General features: G+C 39.0%; 2 protein-coding genes across 5 annotated transcripts in view; both read right to left on the minus strand.

Annotated features, from left to right (window-relative positions):
- sugt1 (SGT1 homolog, MIS12 kinetochore complex assembly cochaperone) overlaps window positions 1-9,408 on the minus strand; it is a 33,989-nt gene extending 24,581 nt beyond the window's left edge. The window contains exons 1-8 of one of the 2 annotated variants that reach the window (XM_007571706.2): window positions 9,266-9,408; window positions 9,121-9,166; window positions 7,880-7,970; window positions 6,986-7,055; window positions 6,036-6,106; window positions 1,784-1,837; window positions 666-694; window positions 462-484 (exon numbers count right to left, since the gene is read on the minus strand). In XM_007571706.2, the coding sequence (XP_007571768.1) occupies window positions 462-484; window positions 666-694; window positions 1,784-1,837; window positions 6,036-6,106; window positions 6,986-7,055; window positions 7,880-7,970; window positions 9,121-9,166; window positions 9,266-9,279 (398 nt within the window). In that variant the 5' untranslated portion in view covers window positions 9,280-9,408. Of the gene's footprint in view, window positions 1-461; window positions 485-665; window positions 695-1,783; window positions 1,838-6,035; window positions 6,107-6,985; window positions 7,056-7,879; window positions 7,971-9,120; window positions 9,170-9,265 lie in introns of both variants that reach the window. The other variant, XM_007571705.2, reaches the window with a different exon arrangement.
- A 2,411-nt stretch (window positions 9,409-11,819) lies between these two features.
- LOC103151568 (ETS-related transcription factor Elf-1-like) overlaps window positions 11,820-22,717 on the minus strand; it is a 20,366-nt gene continuing 9,468 nt past the window's right edge. For 2 of the 3 annotated variants that reach the window (XM_007571708.2, XM_016681553.1), the window contains 5 exons: window positions 18,174-18,281; window positions 17,897-18,052; window positions 17,732-17,806; window positions 14,786-14,981; window positions 11,820-13,725 (listed from right to left, as the gene is read on the minus strand). In XM_007571708.2, the coding sequence (XP_007571770.1) occupies window positions 13,107-13,725; window positions 14,786-14,981; window positions 17,732-17,806; window positions 17,897-18,052; window positions 18,174-18,281 (1,154 nt within the window). In that variant the 3' untranslated portion in view covers window positions 11,820-13,106. Of the gene's footprint in view, window positions 13,726-14,785; window positions 14,982-17,731; window positions 17,807-17,896; window positions 18,053-18,173; window positions 18,282-21,620; window positions 21,783-22,717 lie in introns of those variants that run through there. The other variant, XM_007571709.2, reaches the window with a different exon arrangement.

The raw sequence follows: 22,717 nt of genomic DNA on the forward strand, positions 1-22,717 counted from the left end.
AAATAAATAAATAAATAAAATAAAATAAAAATCTGCTGTGAAAAGGAAAACTGGTCAAAGATCTGTCCTGCGGACACAAGAGGGTTGTGCATCGTACCACCAGCAGGGGGGCCAATAATTCTGCCACCAGTGGTTTTGCTACAAGCTGTTATTTCATGAAAAATTTACTCAGACGTTGGATTTTTCTCAAACTTTCAGCTCAGCTTCTGCAATAAAAGAGGGTAGCAAGCAACAGTGCCAACACATTCACCCATCACTGCAAGGGATTAATTTGATTCTCATCATTCTGTCTTTGCCATTTTGATATTAAACACCATCCATAATACAAGATGTTCCACATGCCTACGTCGTTGTGACACGACAAGTATGTAATGGAGAGCAGAGGGTTTGCACAATGGGGAGATAAACAGCAAAAACGCATCAAAAGAGGCCGAAGTAAGGTATACTGACAGCACACTTACTTCACAGGTGGAGCAGCTGATGTCTGGCCCCGAGTCGGGAGGATAATTAGAGAGGAAGAAACGACAAAAACACAATCATTAAACAATAAGAACACACAAAAAAGAACAACAAGCTTCTTTCTTTTACTGCTTTTTCAAAGCCCAAACAACCCATCTGATGCTGAGAGCAACACTGCCCCCAAGTGGCTCCACAGAGAAACTCACCGAGGCATCGCTGCCGTTTTGTGTCTGAGCTGTGGAAAGGAGAGAAAAAAAACAACAATATAAACAACTAAATCCCCTTTGAGTGTTTTAATACGACACAGCCTCTAAAAACATATTTAAGTACTCGGCTCCAACACCGTGGGTGAGTGGCGGCAAACAGAGGCGCCTCCACCCTCACCCATCCTCTCCACCAGTTTTGTTTACTGGTCCATCTACGCCCATTAAAAGTCCTGTGAGCCAAAGCGAGGTCGCACACGCCGTTTACACAGTGGGCCGTCATGCATTATTCACCGGCTTCACCGCGTAGCGGGCGCGTGCGGGTGGAGAGAGCGGGATGAGATGATGGGCGGTGCGGTAACGTCGCCTTAATGAGGTCGAGCTTGAAATGGGAGGCAAAGCGGGGCCTGTGGGGGGGCTTTTAGAAGGGAGGCAGAACTTGTGTGAACTCTTGACACTCTCTGTGCCACATGTGACAGAATAACCACGTGCCATATGTGCTAGCTTGTGGTAAACACGCTGTCGGTTGGAGAAACACCTGCTTACGGTGTGTGCGTGAGTAACTAAGGCTCTGCTTGCCTTTCTCGCTCTCTGTGTGCGCGGGTTTGTATAAAGGGCTTGTGTCTCACCGGGGACTTTCGAACATCAGCAACGTGAACTCTGATAAATCACGGCGCTCTTGGGAGGTGCGGGGGGGGAGTGTACATGCGCACGCGGGTGTGAAGCCGTGCTCCTGTTTACTGGAGATAATCCGGAGGGCTGCAACATCGACGGCAGCCCCGACGAGGCATGCATCTTTCATTGGACAGAGTGGCGCTGCCTCCAACATGGGGGGGAGCACACGGAGCGGATCCCCTGCATATGTGCGCGCTCGTTTGTTTGATCAGATAAGCTGATCCGCTCCCCGACTGCACCGTTTAGTTCCGTGTTCGACGGCAGCGGCGAACACAACACGCGGCCTAATTTACAGGGAGTAAACCTTGGCTGAATCCTGCTTACAAACCCCCGATGTGGCGGGGCATTTTACATTTCATCGCTGCCAAGTGCAGTTAAAGTGGACACTAATAAAATGTCAGATGTAAGCACAATGTAAATTTTACTGATAAGTGAGAGCTACTTACTCCCCATCATCTCCTCGCATCGTTTTATCCAGACTTCAAATGATTTGTCAGAATCTGCAAACAAAACAAACAAAGCATAGTTTGAAATGTTTTCCCTCCTTATACATTTCTTAGTAGGGGCATCGATTGCAGTTTTCTGCCCAATCGACAAATACCAATTTTTAAGAAAAATTGACAATCTGCGATTCTGATTTTGGCCAATACTGATTTTTTTTTTTTTTTTGTCTTAAATTTTGCTAAATATGACAAGAAAGTCCCTGAGTTGGTAACAGTGGGGTGACTATTGTTAAGTGCAAATGTGCAGACATGACCTGGTGGGCCGGTCTGTCAGTCCAATATCAGCAGAAGAGGACAGAGGCTGAGTTTTACACCTTTGCTGAGGTAGATAAGATTGATGGCTAAAAATACAAAGATCTGAGCTGTACTTTGAGGGAAACTTAGAAGCTCCATTTTACATCTTCATAAATCACAAAATCTAGATCTGACCGCTCCATAAATTGCTGACTTCTATGCTTTTCTAATTCTAAGGTGAACCTAAAATTTGCAACAGGACACAAAAGACACAAAGGCAAGTGTCCGACAGCAGCACGAATATTTTTGGTAGTAATGTGACTTATATTATCCCAACATCCAGAAACTATTGACCACCTTGGTCCACCTTTTATCACCCCATATAATGCAGGCTCAGTCATTAAGTTTCCCCTCTGTCAGTGTTAGAGATGTGGGTGTTTTCCAGTCTAAAGTACCTCCAGTATCCTCAGTCGGGGACCACAATTTGTAACATTTGTTACATTTTCAGCTGGGTACAATTCTCTCACACTGACTGTGTCAGCAGAATCAAATCCTTAGTTAGTAAAACCCTCTAACTAGTGGAGGCGCTGCACCAAGAACTAGTGAAGAAGCAGTTTTTACACATCAGAGTTTGATTGCGCATTCACACCTCAACAAACGAGCTTTATTTTCTGGTAAAGTGGACTAAACAAGGCTGGTGTGAATGCACCCTTAGTGCTCAGAGGTGTGTTATGGAGTACAGGTACTTAATATAGTCACTTTTCTCTCTTTACTTATCTTTTGCAGAAAGTCAGAATCAATATGTTTGTCTCTTTTTTGTGATATTAGAGATTCTACAGCTCGTTGCAACTTCGGTTCTGCTTCCTTCCTTCCCAACGCTGCTGGGTCTCCTGCTGTCTGCACCCTGGTAAGACCCTGACTGTCTCGCGCTCCATCTGTCTCATTAGCAAGTTTTATAAATTCTGAAAGCTGTTTTTTTTTTTTTCTCTTCTCCATTTTCATTTTGAAAGAGACAACAGTTCTTGTCTCGGATACAAACTCCTAAAGCAACATAACAATAATTCAGCTTTTAACAAGCAAGAAGATTCATCCAATGAACATCTGTTATTTTCACATGGCGAACCCACTGAACGCTGGTCTCGGTGTGGTCCGACGTTCACAGGGAAACATTCAGGGGAAGCAGAAGAACATGATTGAAATCAAGTAGAAGTAAATGTGAAGCGTCTAAACACACGAAGAAGAAAGAGTTCACATTAACTGCATTTATGAGTTATATAAAGACACTGTAAGAGAAAGCTTGACTAAGCAACGATGTGTGGGCAGCTCATTAAAGTGACTCTCATATGTAAACTTCAATGTGCAGCTCATCAGATTTAAATTTAGTCTTTATGAACTAGTAATATGTAAACACTGAGAAATCAAACGGAATGATTTTATGTCAAAGTTAGGATCTAACTTTAGAAATCTATTTTTTTTCTGTGTGATCTACTTAGTTTTCTTTTTAATCATAAGCCTCAACTCTAATCTTTTTCATTAAAATAATTTTTAAAAAAACTGTATTTTGGACAACTTTTACAATATCTGTTTCAATTAAATTTGGAATATAAAACAATGCAGTTGAATAATAAAAAAAAGGTTTAAAACTAAGACTACATTTCATTCTTCCTCGTAGCCTTTTAGTTATCAAATACAAACGTTGTCAGAATTAATGGTATCAAAGCTATTGCTGCACTAAGCCGTTATGAAATATGAAACGGATCATCTTCAACTGTGCAAACCTTTAGTAAGTTACACTAAGCTTATCAATTATATAAGCCAAATCTGGACAAAACTGAGGAAATCAGGCTGCTGAGGTTTCTGGTGAAGAACAGAAAACCAGACTGTGAGCAGTCTCTCTCATAGTCTTTGAAAGCGAATGTGTTTCATCTGGGGATGCATCAGTATGAACATTTGAGCCAATATTAATATTGCTGTTATGGAAGATAATCATCTAAACATGCTTATCTTAGCCAATGCCGATACCAATAATTATTTATCTTTCATTCCTATATTCCACCAACACTACCATACATGTAGTGTTGGTGGATACTGCTAACTAAAAAGTTAGCCTTACCTTAAAGCACTAACCATAAACATTAGATCCACTAATGCCAAAGCGCTATACCAGCGTGGTATTTAGTGGAAGCTAATGCTAAAGCCCTTTAACAACATGGTTTTTAGTGGAAGCTAATGCTAAATGCTGTACCAACATGGTATATAGAGGAAGCTAATGCTACAGCGCTCTACCAACACGGCATTTAGTAGAAGGTAATGCTAAAGTATTAACCATGTTGATACCCACCATGTGGCAATGACAACATGTATTACTTTGACTATATATATTATCACAAGGTAATACACAATCCATTACCCTGAGGTAATATATTGTCACTGCCACATGGTGGGTAACAGGGTAAATGTGCTACTGGTCTCCTGTACAGTTGTGCTTCAGGAAGTGATTCTTTAAAACATCACTTCCCCTCATGGTTTCAGGTTTGTTGCCAACTCTGTTACCATTTTAGCTTCATTGACCGCTGTAGGGCTTCGGGTCAGAATGGCGCAGAACATTGGTAGATTTTTGCAATGCGTTGTGGGTTCAAAATAAACGTTGTTTGCCACACCGCATAAAAATAAGAGCATGAACATAAACGTCTAACTACTTGGAGAATTTTAAAACCAAAACTTCAACACAGATGTCAAGATTTTTTCAACTGGAAGTGGACAAAATAACCAAGTAAATTAGCACTTTAGAATAGATCTGGAAAAATTCATAAAGGGGGAAGCTAAGTGCGCTAAATGTTTTCATTTAGCGCACTAAATGAAAACATTTCATTAGTTTTCATTTAAACTAATGAAAACTAGTTTTCATTAGTTTAAATGAAACTAATGAAAGAACTCTATAGCTAGAGTTCTTTTAACTCTAGCTATAGAGTTAAAAGAACTCTATAACTCTAGAACTCTATAGCTATAGAGTTCTAGCTATAGAACTCTATAGCTAGAGTTCTTTTAACTCTAGCTATAGAGTTAAAAGAAAAATTAGCTCAGCTTCTGGGTCATATCTGATTTTTTTCCTGCTATTCATTAAATTAATCAAACCAACTCAAACTATTTTCAGATTATAAATGGATAAACCAACAGAGCACTGAGGCCATTTTGTTAAATTTAATATAAAAAAGCTTGGGGACATTTGCTTTGATTAATAAAGGAGGAGTCGGCAAAACATCTCAATTGTTCAAGTCAGATGAAATGAGACAACCTTTCACAGACCTTCACAATAAGAGCCTCAAGCATAAACACTGATCAAGTTAATAATAATTTTTAAAAAAAGCTTACAGTATCCTCAGTGTGTATTCTGAGTGATGGTGTGTTCAGGGTACAGACTGTAGTTTCTCTCACAAATTATTTATAGGCAGTTGTCAAATCAACTTATTTAACAGCCTCACTTCTTATGAAAGTAATAATGATTTTTATCGTGGTATTTATGTCGCAGTCTTCATTCTTAGTGCAGCAAGTTCAACCTGTAACAATATTACCCATCAGTTTCAACACATTTAAATAAAAATGCATTAATCTGCATTAAAAATTGTGATGAAATCAGCCACAACAGTCTGGACTCAAGGACACAGTTCGAAAGACAAACTGGGTACCGGCACTTTTGACATTTTCCACATCTACCCATAAGCAGCAGTAAATTAACAAATCTCCGCAACAACAGATTCACATTCTCACGTGTTTGGAGAATCCAGCAGCATGTATACAAAACACTCAGAAAGAGCAAGCCAGTAGGATTTCTGTGCCCTGACACAGCAACAAATATTTATACATCCAAAACAACCATAAATATTCGCAGAGGCAATGAAAGACAGCGGGTGGCTTTAAGTGGAGTCTGCATAAACAGAAAGCAGAAGTGGACTGAACTCACCGTCCAGCTGCTGACCCTGAGTGAAAGCCGAATGTGCCGACTCGTAGTTTTTCAGGTGGTACTCTCCAATTCTGGATGAAAACAGGAAAAAATAAAATAAAATAAATTCTCAATAATAACTGAGAGCGTGCCGTCTCCTGTAAAATCTGCGTGGACGTCTTCTTTAACAAAAGAAGCTTCTTAGCTACATGACAAGTTTGACTGGATCAAACTTTAAGTTTAAATAGCTTAATGTTTTCTATTTGTTGTCCTTCATTTTAGAAAGTGAAAATCTAATATGGATTGAAATTTTAAGCCTTTATTTCTGAAATTTTGCTGATCGTGTTTTATAGATCACAAAATCTCTGAATTTCGTGTCGGACAAAATATAAATAATATGTAAATTATGAAAAGTCAGGCTACTGAAAACTCATTTCTATGTACTCAGACACCATTTATAGGCTAAAGAAACTTAATTAGTTGATTACACTGACACCAGGAAGTCCCAGTATTTAACTTCTTCATGATGTTCAAATTTTCTCATACACTGAATTTGGAGTTTTTGTTATCGGTTAGCCATAATCACCAAAATGACAAAATGACAAGAAACACAGGCCTGACATACTTCAACTTATGTGAAATTAATACGTTTTATGAGTTTTGTTTCCTGAAATGAGTGTTAAAAATATTGAACTTTTTCATTATTCTACTTTTTGAGATGTACCTGAAGACTCAGTGGCATGGATTAAGACAAACTAAATTTGAGAACCTATTACTAAAGAGCTGGGTTTTTTTTGTTTTTTTTTTTTGTTTTTTTTTAAAAAGGCTTAAATCATCATTGCTCACCCTCAATGCTTCCAGAGACTTAAAGGAATTAAGCATTGTCGTTTCTTTGACAGCTGAGCAAGAGATTGGTTTCATTTCTATCTTTAAGTGAATTACACAAACATCAGTTGTTTTATTTGACGCACCCTGTTCGCATGAAGGCTAAAGGTAAGCTGGGTTTTAGCTGCTGGGCTTTCTTTGCATCATCAATGGCACCTAAAAGGGGGGCAAAAAAAAAAAAAAAGGTTAATCACTGAGGTCAAGCAGTTATTCAACAGTAACCAGTCACTTTTTTAGCCAATTACATGGCAGAATTTGGGGACCTACATCTGAGTTGGTAGAGAAGTCCAGGACTAGCGGTAGATAGCTAACGGCTAATCAGAGATACTATGCTAGAAATCAAACTAAAACTATTTTGTCAATGATATCAGACGCTACATTGCTGAATATTAAGTTTCTCGGTGTGCTACAACACTAACCTGACTTTTTAAATTTCATCAGAAATTGGTATAAAGAGCTCATTCGATATATTTACAGAAATTTGTGCAACAGAATCAAAGTTCTTGTGCTTTTTAAGGTCTCATAGCAGTAAAATGAAAGAAAAACAAATTTGGCAGACTTAAAAACTGTTCAATGAAATTGTAAATTTTACACTTTATAATAAAATCACTAAAACAAGCAAAAGCTAATGATATTCAATATACTAAATGGTGTGTGACTTTATTTTGTAAATATACTGCTCAAAAAATAAAGGGAACATTTCACTTTAATTTTGTGTGTGGCTCCAAATCCAGGCCTCCATTGGTTAATAAATTTGATTTCCACTGATGATTTTTGTGTGTTGTCAGCACATTCAACTTTGTACAGAACAAAGTATTCAATGAGAATATTTCATTCATTCAGAGGATGTGTTATTTGAGTGTTCCCTTTATTTTTCTGAGCAGTGTATATATGCGAGAATGTAGCTTACCATATTTTGTGGCTAACTATGACTGTGGAGTAATTTCGTTTCCACCCGTGTGAAGGTGAACTTGACTTACTGCTGTAGTTTTTCAGAAGTATGTGGGCATAGGCACGCTGGCAGAACCACTCAGCATTGTCACAATCTCCTTGCAGAGCCTCATTAAGAGCCTGAAACGAGCAACGCAACCATTAGACTATTTATTTTAACGTGGTTTCCATTTGAGTCGGAGTACAGAAATAAAAACTATAAACGCAAAAAAGGGCAAGAAAAATCCTCAACTCCTGCTGAGTTAACTTATAAACTCTTTTAAAAGCAAAGCCTTAGAAAATTTCCTGACTAAATTCGTGACAGTCATTTTAGTTTAGATTGTAAAGCTACTTGTTCTTCGCTTTGGTCAAACAAAACCGTTCAACTTACCTGAAGAGATGAAGAATTTTTGAGATCTTAACTATAATGTTTACATCAACAAATATTGTACGCAATACAGCTTTTTCATTTCCCAGTTGCTGATGGTCATTGTGAAAACACCTTTTACTGTAAGAAAACTCGTGATTTTGGCTAAATGAAAGCCACAGTACTTTACTAGATAATTGTCTTTAACTGGTTGGAAAAGGCAAAAACCATTTAAAGGCAAATATCTTTAAAAAACAACAAAAAAACATATTAAACAATTCATAGAAAGGTCTGAAAAAATAAAATTAAACATTTTTGTGATTGGATCACAACATTTTACAGGTTTTACTCTGAATTGAGGGACATAAATTGCTCAAATGTTTGGTTGTAGCTAACGACATATCTGCGTCCACGAATGATTTTGACATCATGAAATATCACCGTGGTAATAAGTAATTGTTTGTTTTGAAAATGTTGCCAACATGCCTTTCGTTAGGAGATTAATATCGCTTTAAGCTCTGAAAGCGTCAGTAAATGCTGTAGCTACAGAAACAACCAGAAACACGTCTCCTGGCTTTCACTTTCAGTTAAACTCAATACTAAACGACTGTACAGCTAACTAGCATGCTTACTTTAAGTATTTAGCTGCAAATAATGAATACAAAGTTATTACGCAAACTGGAGGCGAAATAAAATGCAACAATTATTCTTAAATCTCTGTCAGCTCTCTACTGCTTTCCAAAGTAGTGCTAGCAGGAAACATTAGCTAACTTAGCAAAGTTAAACCAAAGCTAACATAATGTGCATTATCATGCAGTGTCTCGGATAGCTGTACAGAATAGCTAGTCATATCACTTTAACTTTAAACCAACAACCTTCACCAGCAGAATTAAACCATAGATGGAAACAAATGCTAATGTTTACCTCCAGAGCTTTCTGTGGATCTTCGTCAATGAAGCTATCAGAGAAGCTGCTAAAGGAAACATCACACGCCCGGACTTGGTTAAATGAATGGGAAATGTTGCATTAAACCGAGTCAAAGAGAAATAAATAAGCGGGTTTAATTTACCGTTCGGCTGCCATGGGTTTCGCCCGCAGACCTGTACTGTGTTTCTGACAGGAAAGTTCTAGACGTGGAGAGTACTAGAAAACGTGTTAGCAGCGACTGTCAGTGAACGCAACAGAAGGCTCGACAACATCCGGTTACGTTGAGCTCTGACGCTGACGCTGCTCCTCCCATTGGTCTGGACAACAAAACATGAATTTACAGAAGAAGAAAAAAAACATCTCGCTGTGGTGTTTTAATCTGTTGTTGTACCCGAGTAAGTAATTTATTACTAAGAAAGAGATAAGAGGTGTAAATTAAAGGTTAAAACACCAACCAAGTAGAAGGTTTTCAATCTGAATAATATAGCACAATTTGAGTTGAGGTTTTAAAATAACAGAAGTGGGAAATTTTTCAATCACTATAAATTATTAAGAGTAATGTCATGAAAGGTAATTTAATTCAATTCAACAATACTTTATTAACCCTAGTTTGAAAGTACATTGTAACTTACGTAATTTATTTATTTTTTTCAAAAATGTGTATGCTAATGTCTATGGGCAGGGAAACCTTTGTCTGTACCAATTCTTCGTTAGCTGTTTTTTAAGCAATTTCCTGCCACGCCATTTTGTCCCCGATTCACTCAAATGTCTCCAGGCTCAGTCCAAAGACTTCCTGCTTGAGTTTGTAGCATCTGCTAGCAAACAGGGCACAGCTGCTCTCACTCCCATACAGACCACTACACTGGAGATGAATGCTGATGCTACAGACTGATGCTATCAGTCTGTAGCATCAACAAATCACAAAAACTTGTGATTTCAGGGAGTAAAGTCATTGTGAATAACATAAGATGAGCGCTGGTCCTCCAATCCAACATCCATGACCTCTCTAGTCGAGGAAGTGATGAAGTTAGAAGATGTTTTACTCTGCCAAACGGACTGCCATCTTCCAAGTCTTGTCCACAGTAAGGAGAGGAAGACTACTGCAGATTGTGTCCCACCCATCTATCTCTACAATGACTCATGTCCATCAGTACACCCCACTGTCTGCAGAGTCTCCGGAGGACATTTGCAGGTGGTCTGACTCAGACTCGGTTGTACTTAAAGTCAGAGGTGTAAAGACAGAACAGAAACAGGAAGAGAGCAGCTGGTGGGCTAACTGAAGAGGGTCAGGAGAAATTTTCACTCATGAACTGAGATGGGTCAAGACTAGTTTATCTGGAACCTTCATGACAAGCAGGATCAGTCTTGAAGTCTGAGAGACTTGGAGTTTGGTAAGATGTTTTCTAGAGTCCTGATTGTCGACCCTTAAGATGCCAGGAGAGCTGGGATGCTCCAGACTTGAAGACCAATGGATGTGATCAGGACCTGCTTCTTTTCCTCAGTGTTTTCACCCAGCCAGGTGTCACACTCAAGCAGGTGTGTGTGTTCGATACAGTAGAGGTTGGGGAGGAGACAGCTTGTGGCAGAGAAGTAATATACTTTTTGGAGCCATTAATGTGCTTTTGGAATAATTTCTGTATGATAGACCACTTCACAATGTTATACCAGGTATGGCAGCATAGTTGGTTTCCTGGTCTGAATCTCACTTTTATTTAGAATCCATATGCTATTAATAGGATTGGTACGGAAGAGGATTAGGACCACTGGAAAAAAAAATAATAATCTGACTTTTTTTTTTCTCAGATATTAATCTTGTGAAATAAAAAGTAAAAATTCTGAGGAAAAAGTCAGATTTAAAAAAAAAAATATATATATATATATATATATATATTTATTTATTTTTTTCTCAGTGGCCCTAATCGTCTTCTGTAGTTTACAGTTGGAGCACTTCTACAAAATAATAATAATTAGGGTCACTTGGAGGTTAAAAAAAAAAAAAAGTTGAAATCTGACTTAAAAAGAAGTTCAGATGTTAAAAAAAGAGAACCTGAAATTCAGTTCCAGGATTAAAATCTAAGTGTTGGGAATAAAGAGAATAAAATACCTCATAAGACTGAGAGAAAAAAACAAAACAAAACAAAAAAAAAACAATGCTACAACTTCCATGTTCTTTCTCAGAAAGTCTGGGATGTGTCAGGGCAATTTTATAGAAGCAAGCATTTATAGAAGGTTTATGCTGAAAGAGAGAATGTTATGGCTCATAAATCCTAGTTTCTAATACTTTACACATTTAGCACCACGTACATGAGCTTTATTGACAGCACTAAGCTCCTCCTACTGGTTCCGTTTGTTTCTGATTGGAGTGGTGAATTTCTGAAGAGGGCAATAGTAGCACAAGAAGGAGGTTAATTTTTTCTACACATCTATCTCAAACTATCACAACATAGTGACAGTTTTTAACAAAAACGTAAAAATAAATACCATTTCTAAAAAATGAAACATTTTTGTTTTATCCACCACTACCGGTTTGGTTAGAGCTTGGGAACCAACTAGTTGTTCCAACAGAATAATCATTTGGCAATCCTGAACTCTTGCTTTCAAGTCAAAGATGAGTGAATATAAACCTCTAAAACAAACCGCAGATTTTCACATTTAGTTTCATTGAACAACATGAAAAGAAAAAAATAAGACAAGGACAAATTTCACACCTATATTCCTTTATTCCATTTACCATCTCTGGACAAAAAGGAAAATGCGTAAAAGAAATAAGGCAACAGAAATCCTCCCTCATCCTCTGGCTAAAGCTCGCCCTACGCTGAACAAACAGCACCAGGAGACACCCGGGTAGCGCAGGTGAGGGGGAATCTGAGACAAATGGCTTAATAAAGTGAGAAGCAGTTTTGCATAGCGGCTCCCTACAGGCAAAAGGCACAGTCACTGAGTAAGCATCTCCTAACTAAGTTTAGCCTGACGAAACGGCAGCCTCGCTCCTGCGGAGTGAGGTGAACGTTGCGAGCTGGCTACGCGAGGCTCCATTAAGGCCGGGGCAGGAGGAAACGCTTGACTAATTACTTCATTATTAACAGTCGGCCATTACGCTCCTTACATGGAGTACACGGTCTCTGTAGAGTAGAAAAATAAGTGAACCTGACGGGGGGTGGGGGGGTGATGGCAACAGAGCAGGAGCACATTCAAACTTACAGTATATAACATCCGAGGCTTATATACGCACAGTGTCCAAACAGAAAGACCTTACAGTTACAATGGAAATTTATAAGAAGCACTTCACTTGTGATTGTCAAGAAAAGAAAGGCCAAACATTTAACAGCAGCAAAAAGCCATCCCTTATTTTAACATATCACAATACAAACATATCTTTTAAAAAAACAACAGTACTCTTAATAATAATAATAATAATAATATGGAATGTTTTTCCCTCACAATTTTCATGATTATCAGCAAAAGACAGAGAGAAAGCAGGGCCAGGATCGAGACTTTTAGGCACTTAGAGAAGAAAACGTACAGCAGAGTGAAGATCATAGTGCAAACAAGACGCTTTGAAGGCCAAGGAATAATTCAGCGTGTGATTGTACATTAAATTAAAAATAAAAAGGTTGACGAAGAAGTGATGGCATGATAAATGACTCCAGGAAAGCCTGAAGTGGAAGTGCAAGCAAAAAGGATCTGCAGAAGGTGCAGAGAGGCTGTGGGTTCCAGTGCATGTCTGTCTTTGGTTTCTTGAGTAGCTTGTTGATAGAAAATACAACAGGGTGTAACGTCTTCTAAGGGACGATTGAGTTGGTTTTGGTTTGCCGTGATTGTAGTCTGAATAAAGACGCGGCGAGTCGTCTAATTGGTGCCTCGCTTAAATGATTGACGGCTTTACCTGGCGTTCAGACGTCGATGCAGCAAAGTACAGCTGTGGAAGAGTTCCTGAGTCAGTGGAGTGAACGTGTTTGGTACGAAGCAGAGGCTGGATGTGTTTATTGGTCGGAGGTCGTGGGAGACACCAAATACGGGGCGTTTCGGCGTTCTGCGTGCGACTTGTGTTGCGCCCCTTTGCCGGCGTCCGTCGCCGTCTCAGACGCAGCCTGCCTCTCGCACAGGCTCCCCAGCAGCTGGGCCGTCTGGAAGACAGACGCTTGCCCGGCCGGCTGCAGCGATCGGACCTTCTGCAGGTTCTGCAGCGTCCTCAGCATCTCGGCCGACACGATGGGCAGGTGCTGCTCCTGGATCAGGCTGGCGCCGGTGGGCCGCAGGACAGTGTCGCGCTGAGCCGGCTGCTTGGCGGTCGGTCTGGGCCGCTGCGCCACTGCGGCTCGTGGAGAGACCAACGAGGTTTTCTTCAGCGGCGGCTGGAAGTCCTCCTCGTCCTCTTCTTCCTCCGCCTCGTCCGCTTCTTCGTACTCCGCAGACTGGTCGCTGGAGATGGTACCGTCGCTCAGCCCCTCGTCGTTTCCGCTTTTGTCAATATCGTCGTCCTCTTCTTCTTTGCCGCAATCTCCATCTGTGATGTACACCATGTTCACGGGAAGAGAGGTGAACTGGTAAACGAGGCGCTGGCCCTCCACCTTGTTCAGGATGCCCCGCTGGTAGTAGTACCTTCACAAACACAGGGGAATATACAGCCAATCAGGTCTCAGTTTAAGCTTGAAGAGGAAGTTGGGTCTTAAAGCTGATTTTAAGAGAATGGAGATGTTTTGTTTTTTAGAGCTGTACTGATCCATTTGTAGTTTTTCCTCTGTACTGGTTAATACATGCAATACACATCCAGAATCCATGTCAAAGAGCGGCTGGTAACGTGATCAGATTGAGTCCCAACAACAACAACGGCAAATGTACAACTTTTAATGTAGATTTGACTAATTTAGCTGCATCTGCCTTTTGAAAGTCTGTCTACATTGTTTGCTATCCATTGTTAATATGTTTTGTTTGGTTTGTTAGTCAATTATGTTTTGTTCAATTGGAAACTTGTTTAAGATTTATCACCATTATGTCATTTCTATGATGTAAATGGAGGAAGAAAAAGCAATCTAAGCTTCAAGAATCGCCCCCAAAATATTGAGCAGACTGATGTCAAAAAATCTTTATTTTTTCCCCCACAGATTTCATTGCCTTGGAAGATTAATTTTCAAAATATATACAGTTTTGGAGGTAAAAATTCAGCATTTTTATTTAACTTTTTCATATTTTGTCCAGCCATCTTGAGACACACAGGACAAACAGTCTCATACGTATTGGCAATTTAGAGAGGCCTATTTGTAGACTGTGGGAGGAAGCTGGAGTACCCAGAGAAAACCCAGTCATGCTCAGGGAGAACATGCAAACTCCATGCGGAACGACCCCAAGGTCGGAATTTTAACCCAGAACGTTCTTGCTCCAAATTTGGTCACAAAGCTAAACTTTGTTTTAGTGGGATTTTATTTTTTGGACCACTGTTTTTCAAAGTGGGGTGAGGGTGGGGGAGCACAAGAGGGTGTGAGAGGGGTCTCAAAGATGGAGCAAATTTTTTTTTAAAAGAATTAAAAAGTGGTATTTTTCCACTTCACAAGTACGCACGACTTTGCGATGCGCTGTTGCTTAAATTTTTTAGGTTAAGCTGCACCATTAAAACAGGACCGAGGTCCAAACCTCCACCGAAACCCTCCTAAAGACGCCGTACCTGAGTGCTCTTCCCATGGTCTCATAGTTCATGTCTGGTTTGTTCTTGTGTTTGCCCCACAGCCTGGCCACGGCTTTGGAGTTGACCAGCTTGAAGATGCCCGCCTGCGGATCAGTCCATTTGATGTAGCGAGGACAGACTTGTCTGTCCTGCAGCAGCTCCATCAGAAACTGCCACAGGTAGAGGGTGTTCCCTCCTAAAGGAGGAAAAAAACACACATACACACACAAAACAGAACAATAAAGGAAGAGACAAAGAAAAATAACCCGAAGAAAATAACTTTGGTGAAGACTTAGTAGAAGTAGTAAGGAAACACGTATTTGGCTCAAATGGAAACAATCTGACAGATTCAAAAGCTGCCCTCATTCATTGTGTAATTTTTATAAATGATGTTTTTTTTTTTGTTTTTTTTTTACATATTCTGTAAAACATAAGTCTGTGGGAAATGGTAAGTTGCTTCACCACTATTAGCACATTAAACAACAATGACATAAGCATGACTGACACCACTAGGACCCTCCTCCTGACTCTAATTGGTTGTTTTTAACTGAACAGATTGCAGTAGGACCACAGGGTGGAGGCAGAGGAGTTTGATTTTTTTTCTCACAGATTATATTGTCTGTCTTACGTCATCCTCTCACGACATAATGACAGTTTAAACAAATACGTGTGAAACATATTGTTTATAAAAGTTACATACTGCAGCTTTAAAATAAAAGTAGCTAATTATCTGCTAATCTACAGGAACTCATTTTCTCTAAACAACAACTGGCATATGAAAAGGGGAACTACAAAATGGGTAGTTCTCTGGTATGTCCCACTGCATAGCTGCCATTTCGGACCTGCTTTGACATCAGACTTGTGTAAGAAAATGTGGTTAAATGACTCAAGTAAAAAAAAAAAAAGTATCGACCAGGTAGGATGTGACTCAGAGTTACGTTGGTTTGATAAGGAGTCGTGATCTGTCATGTTTCATAAGAGCCACCTGGTCTACATGGGGATCAGAACCAACATAAAAGGGATTGGGGTTAAATATAGAGCTGCACTGTAAAACTCTTTCTAGAACCTTTTTATTTTGTTGCAGGCTTTTGAGATTGTTTAGATGGAGGGTCTGAAGAAGACAAATCTCTATTTGCATGTTTGAACTGTTCAGCAACAACCAAAAGTTCTTTAAACAATAAAAAATGGCTGCTTGTTTGCAATTTTTTTTTGTAAATAATTCTTTAACAAAGAATCACATTTAAGAAAGCTGATGCATCAGCTCTCCTTTATGCAACCTTTGATAAGTACTGCATATTCAAATTACACCCGAGGCTCCTCCATATTTCTATCACTTATAAAAATGACTCATTCTGATTGTTTGGAAACATTTTAGGTCGCAAAAAGCAGAGTCATGATGTGGAAACTGAATGAGCACCAACCATCGCTCCTAATAAGGCGAGAGCGTTTTGAAACGACAGTTGGCATGGTAACATGTCAGACGGCCTGCCTAATTAACCGGCTGATAGCAACTTATGTCACTGCTACTGCAGAAAGAGCAAAGCAGTAAAATGAACCATCTTCTCTGCAGAGTAAACAGAATATCCTCCCGCTGTTTATTCTCTAGTCATAATCCAGACACACTTCAATACTCTTCGGCTCTGTTGCCACTTAAGTACATGATTTGTGGCCACGCAACTGCTGGTTGTTTCATTGTTGGAAGTGAATGATGTGAGGCCAAAGGTATGCGCTTCGAATCAAAAACATGAGTTTATTGCTTTTGCAAAGACGGTGAGTCGCTTATTCTTTTTTGCTGTTTGTTTTATTTCCCGCAGCCTGTGTTGCATCACTAATTGTGTTTGTACTGAAATATCAAAAAGAAACAGAAGAGATGTGCGTACCTCCAGTGGTTTGTGCATTTAATCACCAAGCCCAGACCTTTGATGATCCAGAACATGTTATGTTTTGAAATGAGCAAATCTGAATTCAAAAAGCTCTTTGCAGTGAAAATTTCAGTCAGACTGGAAGAAAAACAGCACTTCGAAAGTCTCGCTGCAGATGAGTTTGCGGCTCGGGGGCCACTTAAGGCTGACCTGCAATCATGGTGGTTGGTCCAGATGGACACTTTTTTTTTCTTTTAGGGCAACACCTTTTACAGATAAGCAACATCTCCTTTAATTAAAAAAATCATATGATGGTGCAAAATACAGATTTCTAATTATTGACTTTTTCTCAATTTTGGAGCAACCAGAACCACAAACATTGATTTAGTTTTTCTCAAAAGGAAATATTACTTCCCAAATAAGAAAACTGACCCAAATAATGTCAAAACTGCTGGCATCTTAGGTTCACAAGACCTTTTTTATGTTTTAAATCTATAATGATTTACAGATCAGTTTTCTACAAAAACCTCACTATTTGGTTAATTTTAATAAATGTAATTGTTTTTGAGGATATTTTTAAAATGTCCTAAAAAAATATCTACAATTTTTGTGGCCCCAACTATTTCCAACTCAACGACTTTGGGTTTCGTGGCAAAACATTTTGACACCACTGGTCTAGACTTTGACTGAGCCACTGTAATGCACTCCGATCTAAACTAGTCCCTCACAGCTCTGGGTAAACTACATGCTTAGAGTCTTTTGTGGCTCTTTCTTTGCTCCATCCAGAGTGTTGTGACAACTTCCTGTTTCATAAAGAGCAGGAGTTTTTAAAGAGTAAGATGCTCAATTTCAAGGCGTTAAATCGAGAAGTAAAATTTCTTTTACGTCATATTTGATCAATGTAGCACTTTTATAACAACTGAGAGTAGCATAGTTACTTGATAGTTCCATTTTACAGCACAATGTACCTGGAAAACGCATAATAATGCCCCTTTGAATCATAAATTTATCTTTCAATTGTTTTATTTTGAAGTCCAGATCTAGCACCAGGTGACATATGAAAACTACTGATGTTTTCCAATACCTTTGTTATATTTGTCCTTCTTTACTTTGATATCCGGTGTAGGAGACTCTGCCCTCCGATGTCGAGGTTTCTTACCTGCTCACACAAAAACAAATCAAATCTTTTTAATCCCCCACGTTCCCAGGTGACCTCACCCCTCCGCCTCCGCTCAGAAAGATAACTCACTCCTCTTTCTAGACTGCAGCTGCGCCGCAGGTCTCTCTTTGTGCAACGAGTGCCACTGCGACTGGTCAACGGCTCCCACAACGCCCTCGGCGGACACGGTTACCTGGGTAACGGGAGCGGTGATGACATCGCTCAGTGACGGGAGGAAAGCCTGGGCTGTGGGTGGGGTGGGTTAGGGGGGGGACATAAACAGATTTAATGAAAGAGAACATCGTATCTAAAAATAACGTCTCCGAGCACAAACCACTTGTGTATCAGAAAGTGTGTGTGGGCTTACAGTAGTGCTGCTCCAGTGAGAGCGTGTCAACGCAGTCCATGTCAAGGAGCGAGTCAGCAGCAACAAGCGTCTCCATGGTCTCCTCCTCGCCGCTCTCACATGGCTCCACTGAGGATCAAAAGAGGAGCGAAGGCAAAAAAAAAAACCACACTGAGATACGGGAGGATGGGATTCAGACGGAGAGGTCACAAAAAAAACCCTTCACTTCCTGTGATGCCGACTCCCCCACAAACTCAGAAGAGAACTTCACTAAAGTAAAACAGGTTCATCGAAGCTGAGAGTAGATCTCCATAGACGCCACAGAGCTGAGCGGTAAAAAGAGAGCGATGTATAATATCGCAAAATAGGTTTTGCTCAATAGACGTACGAGAAAGGGTACGTCAGAAATTATGAACAGCCAATGATAAAAAAAGAGTCGCTCCGTGCCGGACCAATTGAGTGGATCAGGGTTTCTTCAGGTTTCACCAACTCAAATTTAAATGGAGTTTAAGACCTGTGTCATGACAGATGTACAAGAAACAATATGTTTCCGATAAATTAGCACTCATCCACAATAGATGTAAAAAATAAAATAAAAAAAGCTATCTATAAAGCGTAATATTAGCAGCTGGTTACTGGTAGTCAACCGCTTCGAATCACAGAACGCCATAAAGATGTCTGCAGGTGACTCGTACTTCTGCCTGACAGAAACGTCCCACAAGAGAAAAATAAAACTATGTAGAATATAAGGAATTAAACAGTTCTGCAACGACAAAATTTACGACTTTTAATTGACATATTTCAGGCCAACTTGCATTTTTCAAATGAATTTAACTAATTTAAGTCCTTAATTTTAGAAGCATGAATGTAAGACTTTTTAAAGTTGCGCTGACACCATGTTTGTTGATGCAGACTGCTCACTAGCAGCCAGACAGACTAATGACTGTGCAGATGTAGCGTTTTACTTCAGGTAACAGATGGGACATGAGTGGAAAAATAAAAACAGAGAAAAAAAATAATCGTTCTTCAGGAAGAAGAGACAGTAAACACAGCGAATTACATCATTGCTGAGAAGGTCCGAACGGTTTCGTCATGTGAAGATATTCTGGCTATTCAAAGTCAGATAAAAAAAAAAACTAAGTAGCAATTCATATGTTAATGATACCAGAAAACATTAAATAATTATAAAAATTGAAATAAAGATTGAGAGTGATTTTATGGTGATACAATTTTTTCCCCCATATTGCCCCACCCTACATCAACACGAGATAGGGAGTCAATTTTTTCAAAGCAAATTTTGCCAAAACTTTACCATTTCCTACGTCTGATTAGACAGACGATATAAATGCAGATAGTTTTAATTGGTCTGATTTCATATCACACCTATAATGAAAATACTGCAGCTGCATGAAGCCAGAGTCAACTGGAATCATGCTACCTTACTTGACATACAAGAGAATGTGATTTTTTAAAATTTTTTACATACAACCACCTTCATTCCTACATACTTTGCTTACAAACAGCTCTTCTTGGAAACCTGTAAAGTGGTTGTGGTCAATGTTTCTCAAGGCCTTTTGAACTTTCTTAAATAATAGTGCGTGTTTTACTTTCGTTTCTTTTTTTTTTTTACTTTTTCCGTCTGGTTCTTAAATCTGACCATGACGACACAATTGGCAGTTTTGTTTTTGGAAAAAACTAAAACTACAGCATAAGAGTAATGTCCTAAAGACATAGAAAATTATGGACAACCTTGCGCATCGTCTTGATGAGACATCAACAAAGTGTCTTCAGTCTAGGGCTGTAGCGATACAATAATCTCACGATACGATACACGATATTCTTCTCACGATACAATATATATTGCGATATTCAGCAAACAATACAATTCAATACACTTTTGAGATTTTCTGAAAGATTTTAGAGGGACAGAGTGATTTTGGTGACATTTTGTGACTGTTATAGAGTTGGATTGAATTAATTTAACTGAAAACTGATTAAAAGCAACAACTACACAATACCTGGCTCTGGTTGGACATGGACACAGACTTAAAATCAACAGCTGGACAAAATGAATCAAAGAAGTGGTGAGAAAACATGTTCCTTTTAATTGAAACAGTACAAACTGTAGCTTATGTGCATTTGTAAAGTAAATAAAGTGCACCAAGTACCCTGCTCCGAATAGTTTGATACCTTTTTAACCTTGACACTTAAAATCTGAAGGAATCCCTCTAAGCCTGATGACCTAATCACTCTCATGGTGAAGCAAGTAGTGAGTGAGCAAGGTGACAGTTGGATGTTACAATACTTGCAGAAGAATATCGATTTTTTTCCTAGGAAAGAAAATATCGATATATCGCAATATCAATATTATTACACAGCCCTACTTCAGTCAGAGGCTTCTTCAGGCTTGGTGTAATACTGACTGCAACAGGAGGTCCTTCCTGCCCTAAGCCATCAGCATCTACAACAGCTATTTAAAGAAACTTGTGCAATATTACATTTAATTTCCCTTTGGGATTAATAAAGCATGTTTGACATAAGACTAAAATGTTTGATATTCGGAAAAAATGCAGGACAGGTAAAACCTAAATGTTGTCTAAAAAGTGTTCTGCCCTACTGTGCATCATTAAAAAGAACTTTACAATTAAATTGTTGCAATGGCCTTAAATTACTAACAAATTACAAAGTAACAAGCAGCTAATACTAAAGGGACTATGATAGGTGTCTAAACATTGACCAAAAACGATCTAAAAATAGCAAAGAAGTTATTTCCCTTGGAGACAAAATACTACTAATAATAAAAACTCAATACTATGGCATTACAGGTTTATTCTTTTTATCTTTAATATTGTTTCTCACCATATCACACGCTATTGTAATGTTATCAAAGTATGTATGGCGTTTTCCTTAAACCAGCAAATAATACTTGCGCAAAAGTTTTGAGATTAATTTACAGTGCGCCTCAACAATCTGTTAATAAGTAACAGACTGAGTTAAACTGTCTTCATACTGTTCTCTCAACAAGGAACATTCTGTTACAACTCCCTAATTTTTTAATCATCACACGCAACCATGTTTATGATACATAATGTACGGTATGTATGGTTCACGACGTTGAATGTAGCCCTCAGCAAAAAACGGGGTCTATTGTTTTGCGCGCATTTATTCATGAGGTGATGAGGTTGTGAAGCAGCTCAACAGACCATCTGCTAGCTAGCAGCTACCTGTCTTCTGCTAGGGACAAAGCTCCACTAAACCCACAGTAAAAAACAAACCAAAATAAACCACCCACAAGGTTCGCGGTTCTGACCTCCATGTTGTAGGAACTTTAAAGCGAACTCTCCTCAGCTGTCTCTGAGTCCTTCTCTAAACCAGCTGTTACCGTGGGCTAATACAACCGAGAACCTCTGCGAGCTTTTAACAGCTGTTGCTCCCACGGAAAAACACGACCCCGGCGACATGCCTTACTGTTTCATTCCGACGACAGCACGAGGAGAGCTGCAGCCTGCTTTCACCGCGTCCTCAGCATCCTGTTGGGACTCCTTCACAAACAGGAGCACGCTAGGAATGTTTTGTTTCACTTCCTGAACTTTTTTTTTCTGCGGAGGGTGGTCCATGTGCTGTGAATCCCAGTGCGCATGCGCACAGATAAGGCGCTGTTTTTTTTTTTTTTTTAGTTTTTAACTAAGTGCTATGGGTTTATACAGCAAACCAAAACCCACAATTCAGCTACACAGACAAAAAATTTACATTAGATATGATCAATTATAAAAAAAATTGGTAAAAAGTAAAAATAAGGGGGAAGAGTGCTCGCTTGAGACACTGCAAAAAGAGAATAGAGCTCCAATTAAAAAAAAAAAGAGTTAACTTGTGACATGTAATCGAATTAAGTTTGTTAAACTTCATTCATTCGCGTTTGCTTAACATGAGAACTTAATAAACTTAATATATTTACTTGGATAAACTTAAGTTTATAACTTGTAATAAATAATTTTTCTTTAAGTTGGATCACCTGTTTTCTTTTTTCAGTGTAGTTGCCCAGCAGTCACTGGCAGCCTCTGCAGCAAGGTTCAACACCAGATTTTTTCAATTATTTTATTAATTTATTAATCCAGCGATCATTCTTAACATTAATCAGATTTTTTTTAAAAAGCATGTTCTATGAATTTTTCACACGGCATTAAAAATGCATTAAAATATGTGAATAAAAAAACAATACAACTTCTTTTTTGAAATAAAAATAAAAAATAAAAATGTTGTTGCCTAAAATGCAATAAAACGACATTTTTTCAGTAAATCTGAACCAGGTGAAGCTAAAACTATGCCACTTGAGAATACCTGTTTCAGCTCTATATATGTATTGTTTCACATTACATTTCAGGAAACTGAATTTGCAGCACAGTAAGTCACAGTTAACAGCAATAAACACTTGAACTCTGTCAGTGTGTCGGTGACATCTTTAAAAAAAAAATACTGACTTAAATGACATTTTTTGACAACTTTGTGACTGAGATGCAACCAGCCAAGTGGCAGACAACGTGTGTGTGTGTGTGTGTGTGTGTGTG

Source organism: Poecilia formosa, unplaced genomic scaffold, assembly GCF_000485575.1.
Source record: "Poecilia formosa unplaced genomic scaffold, Poecilia_formosa-5.1.2 Scaffold285, whole genome shotgun sequence".
Taxonomy (NCBI): domain Eukaryota; kingdom Metazoa; phylum Chordata; class Actinopteri; order Cyprinodontiformes; family Poeciliidae; genus Poecilia; species Poecilia formosa.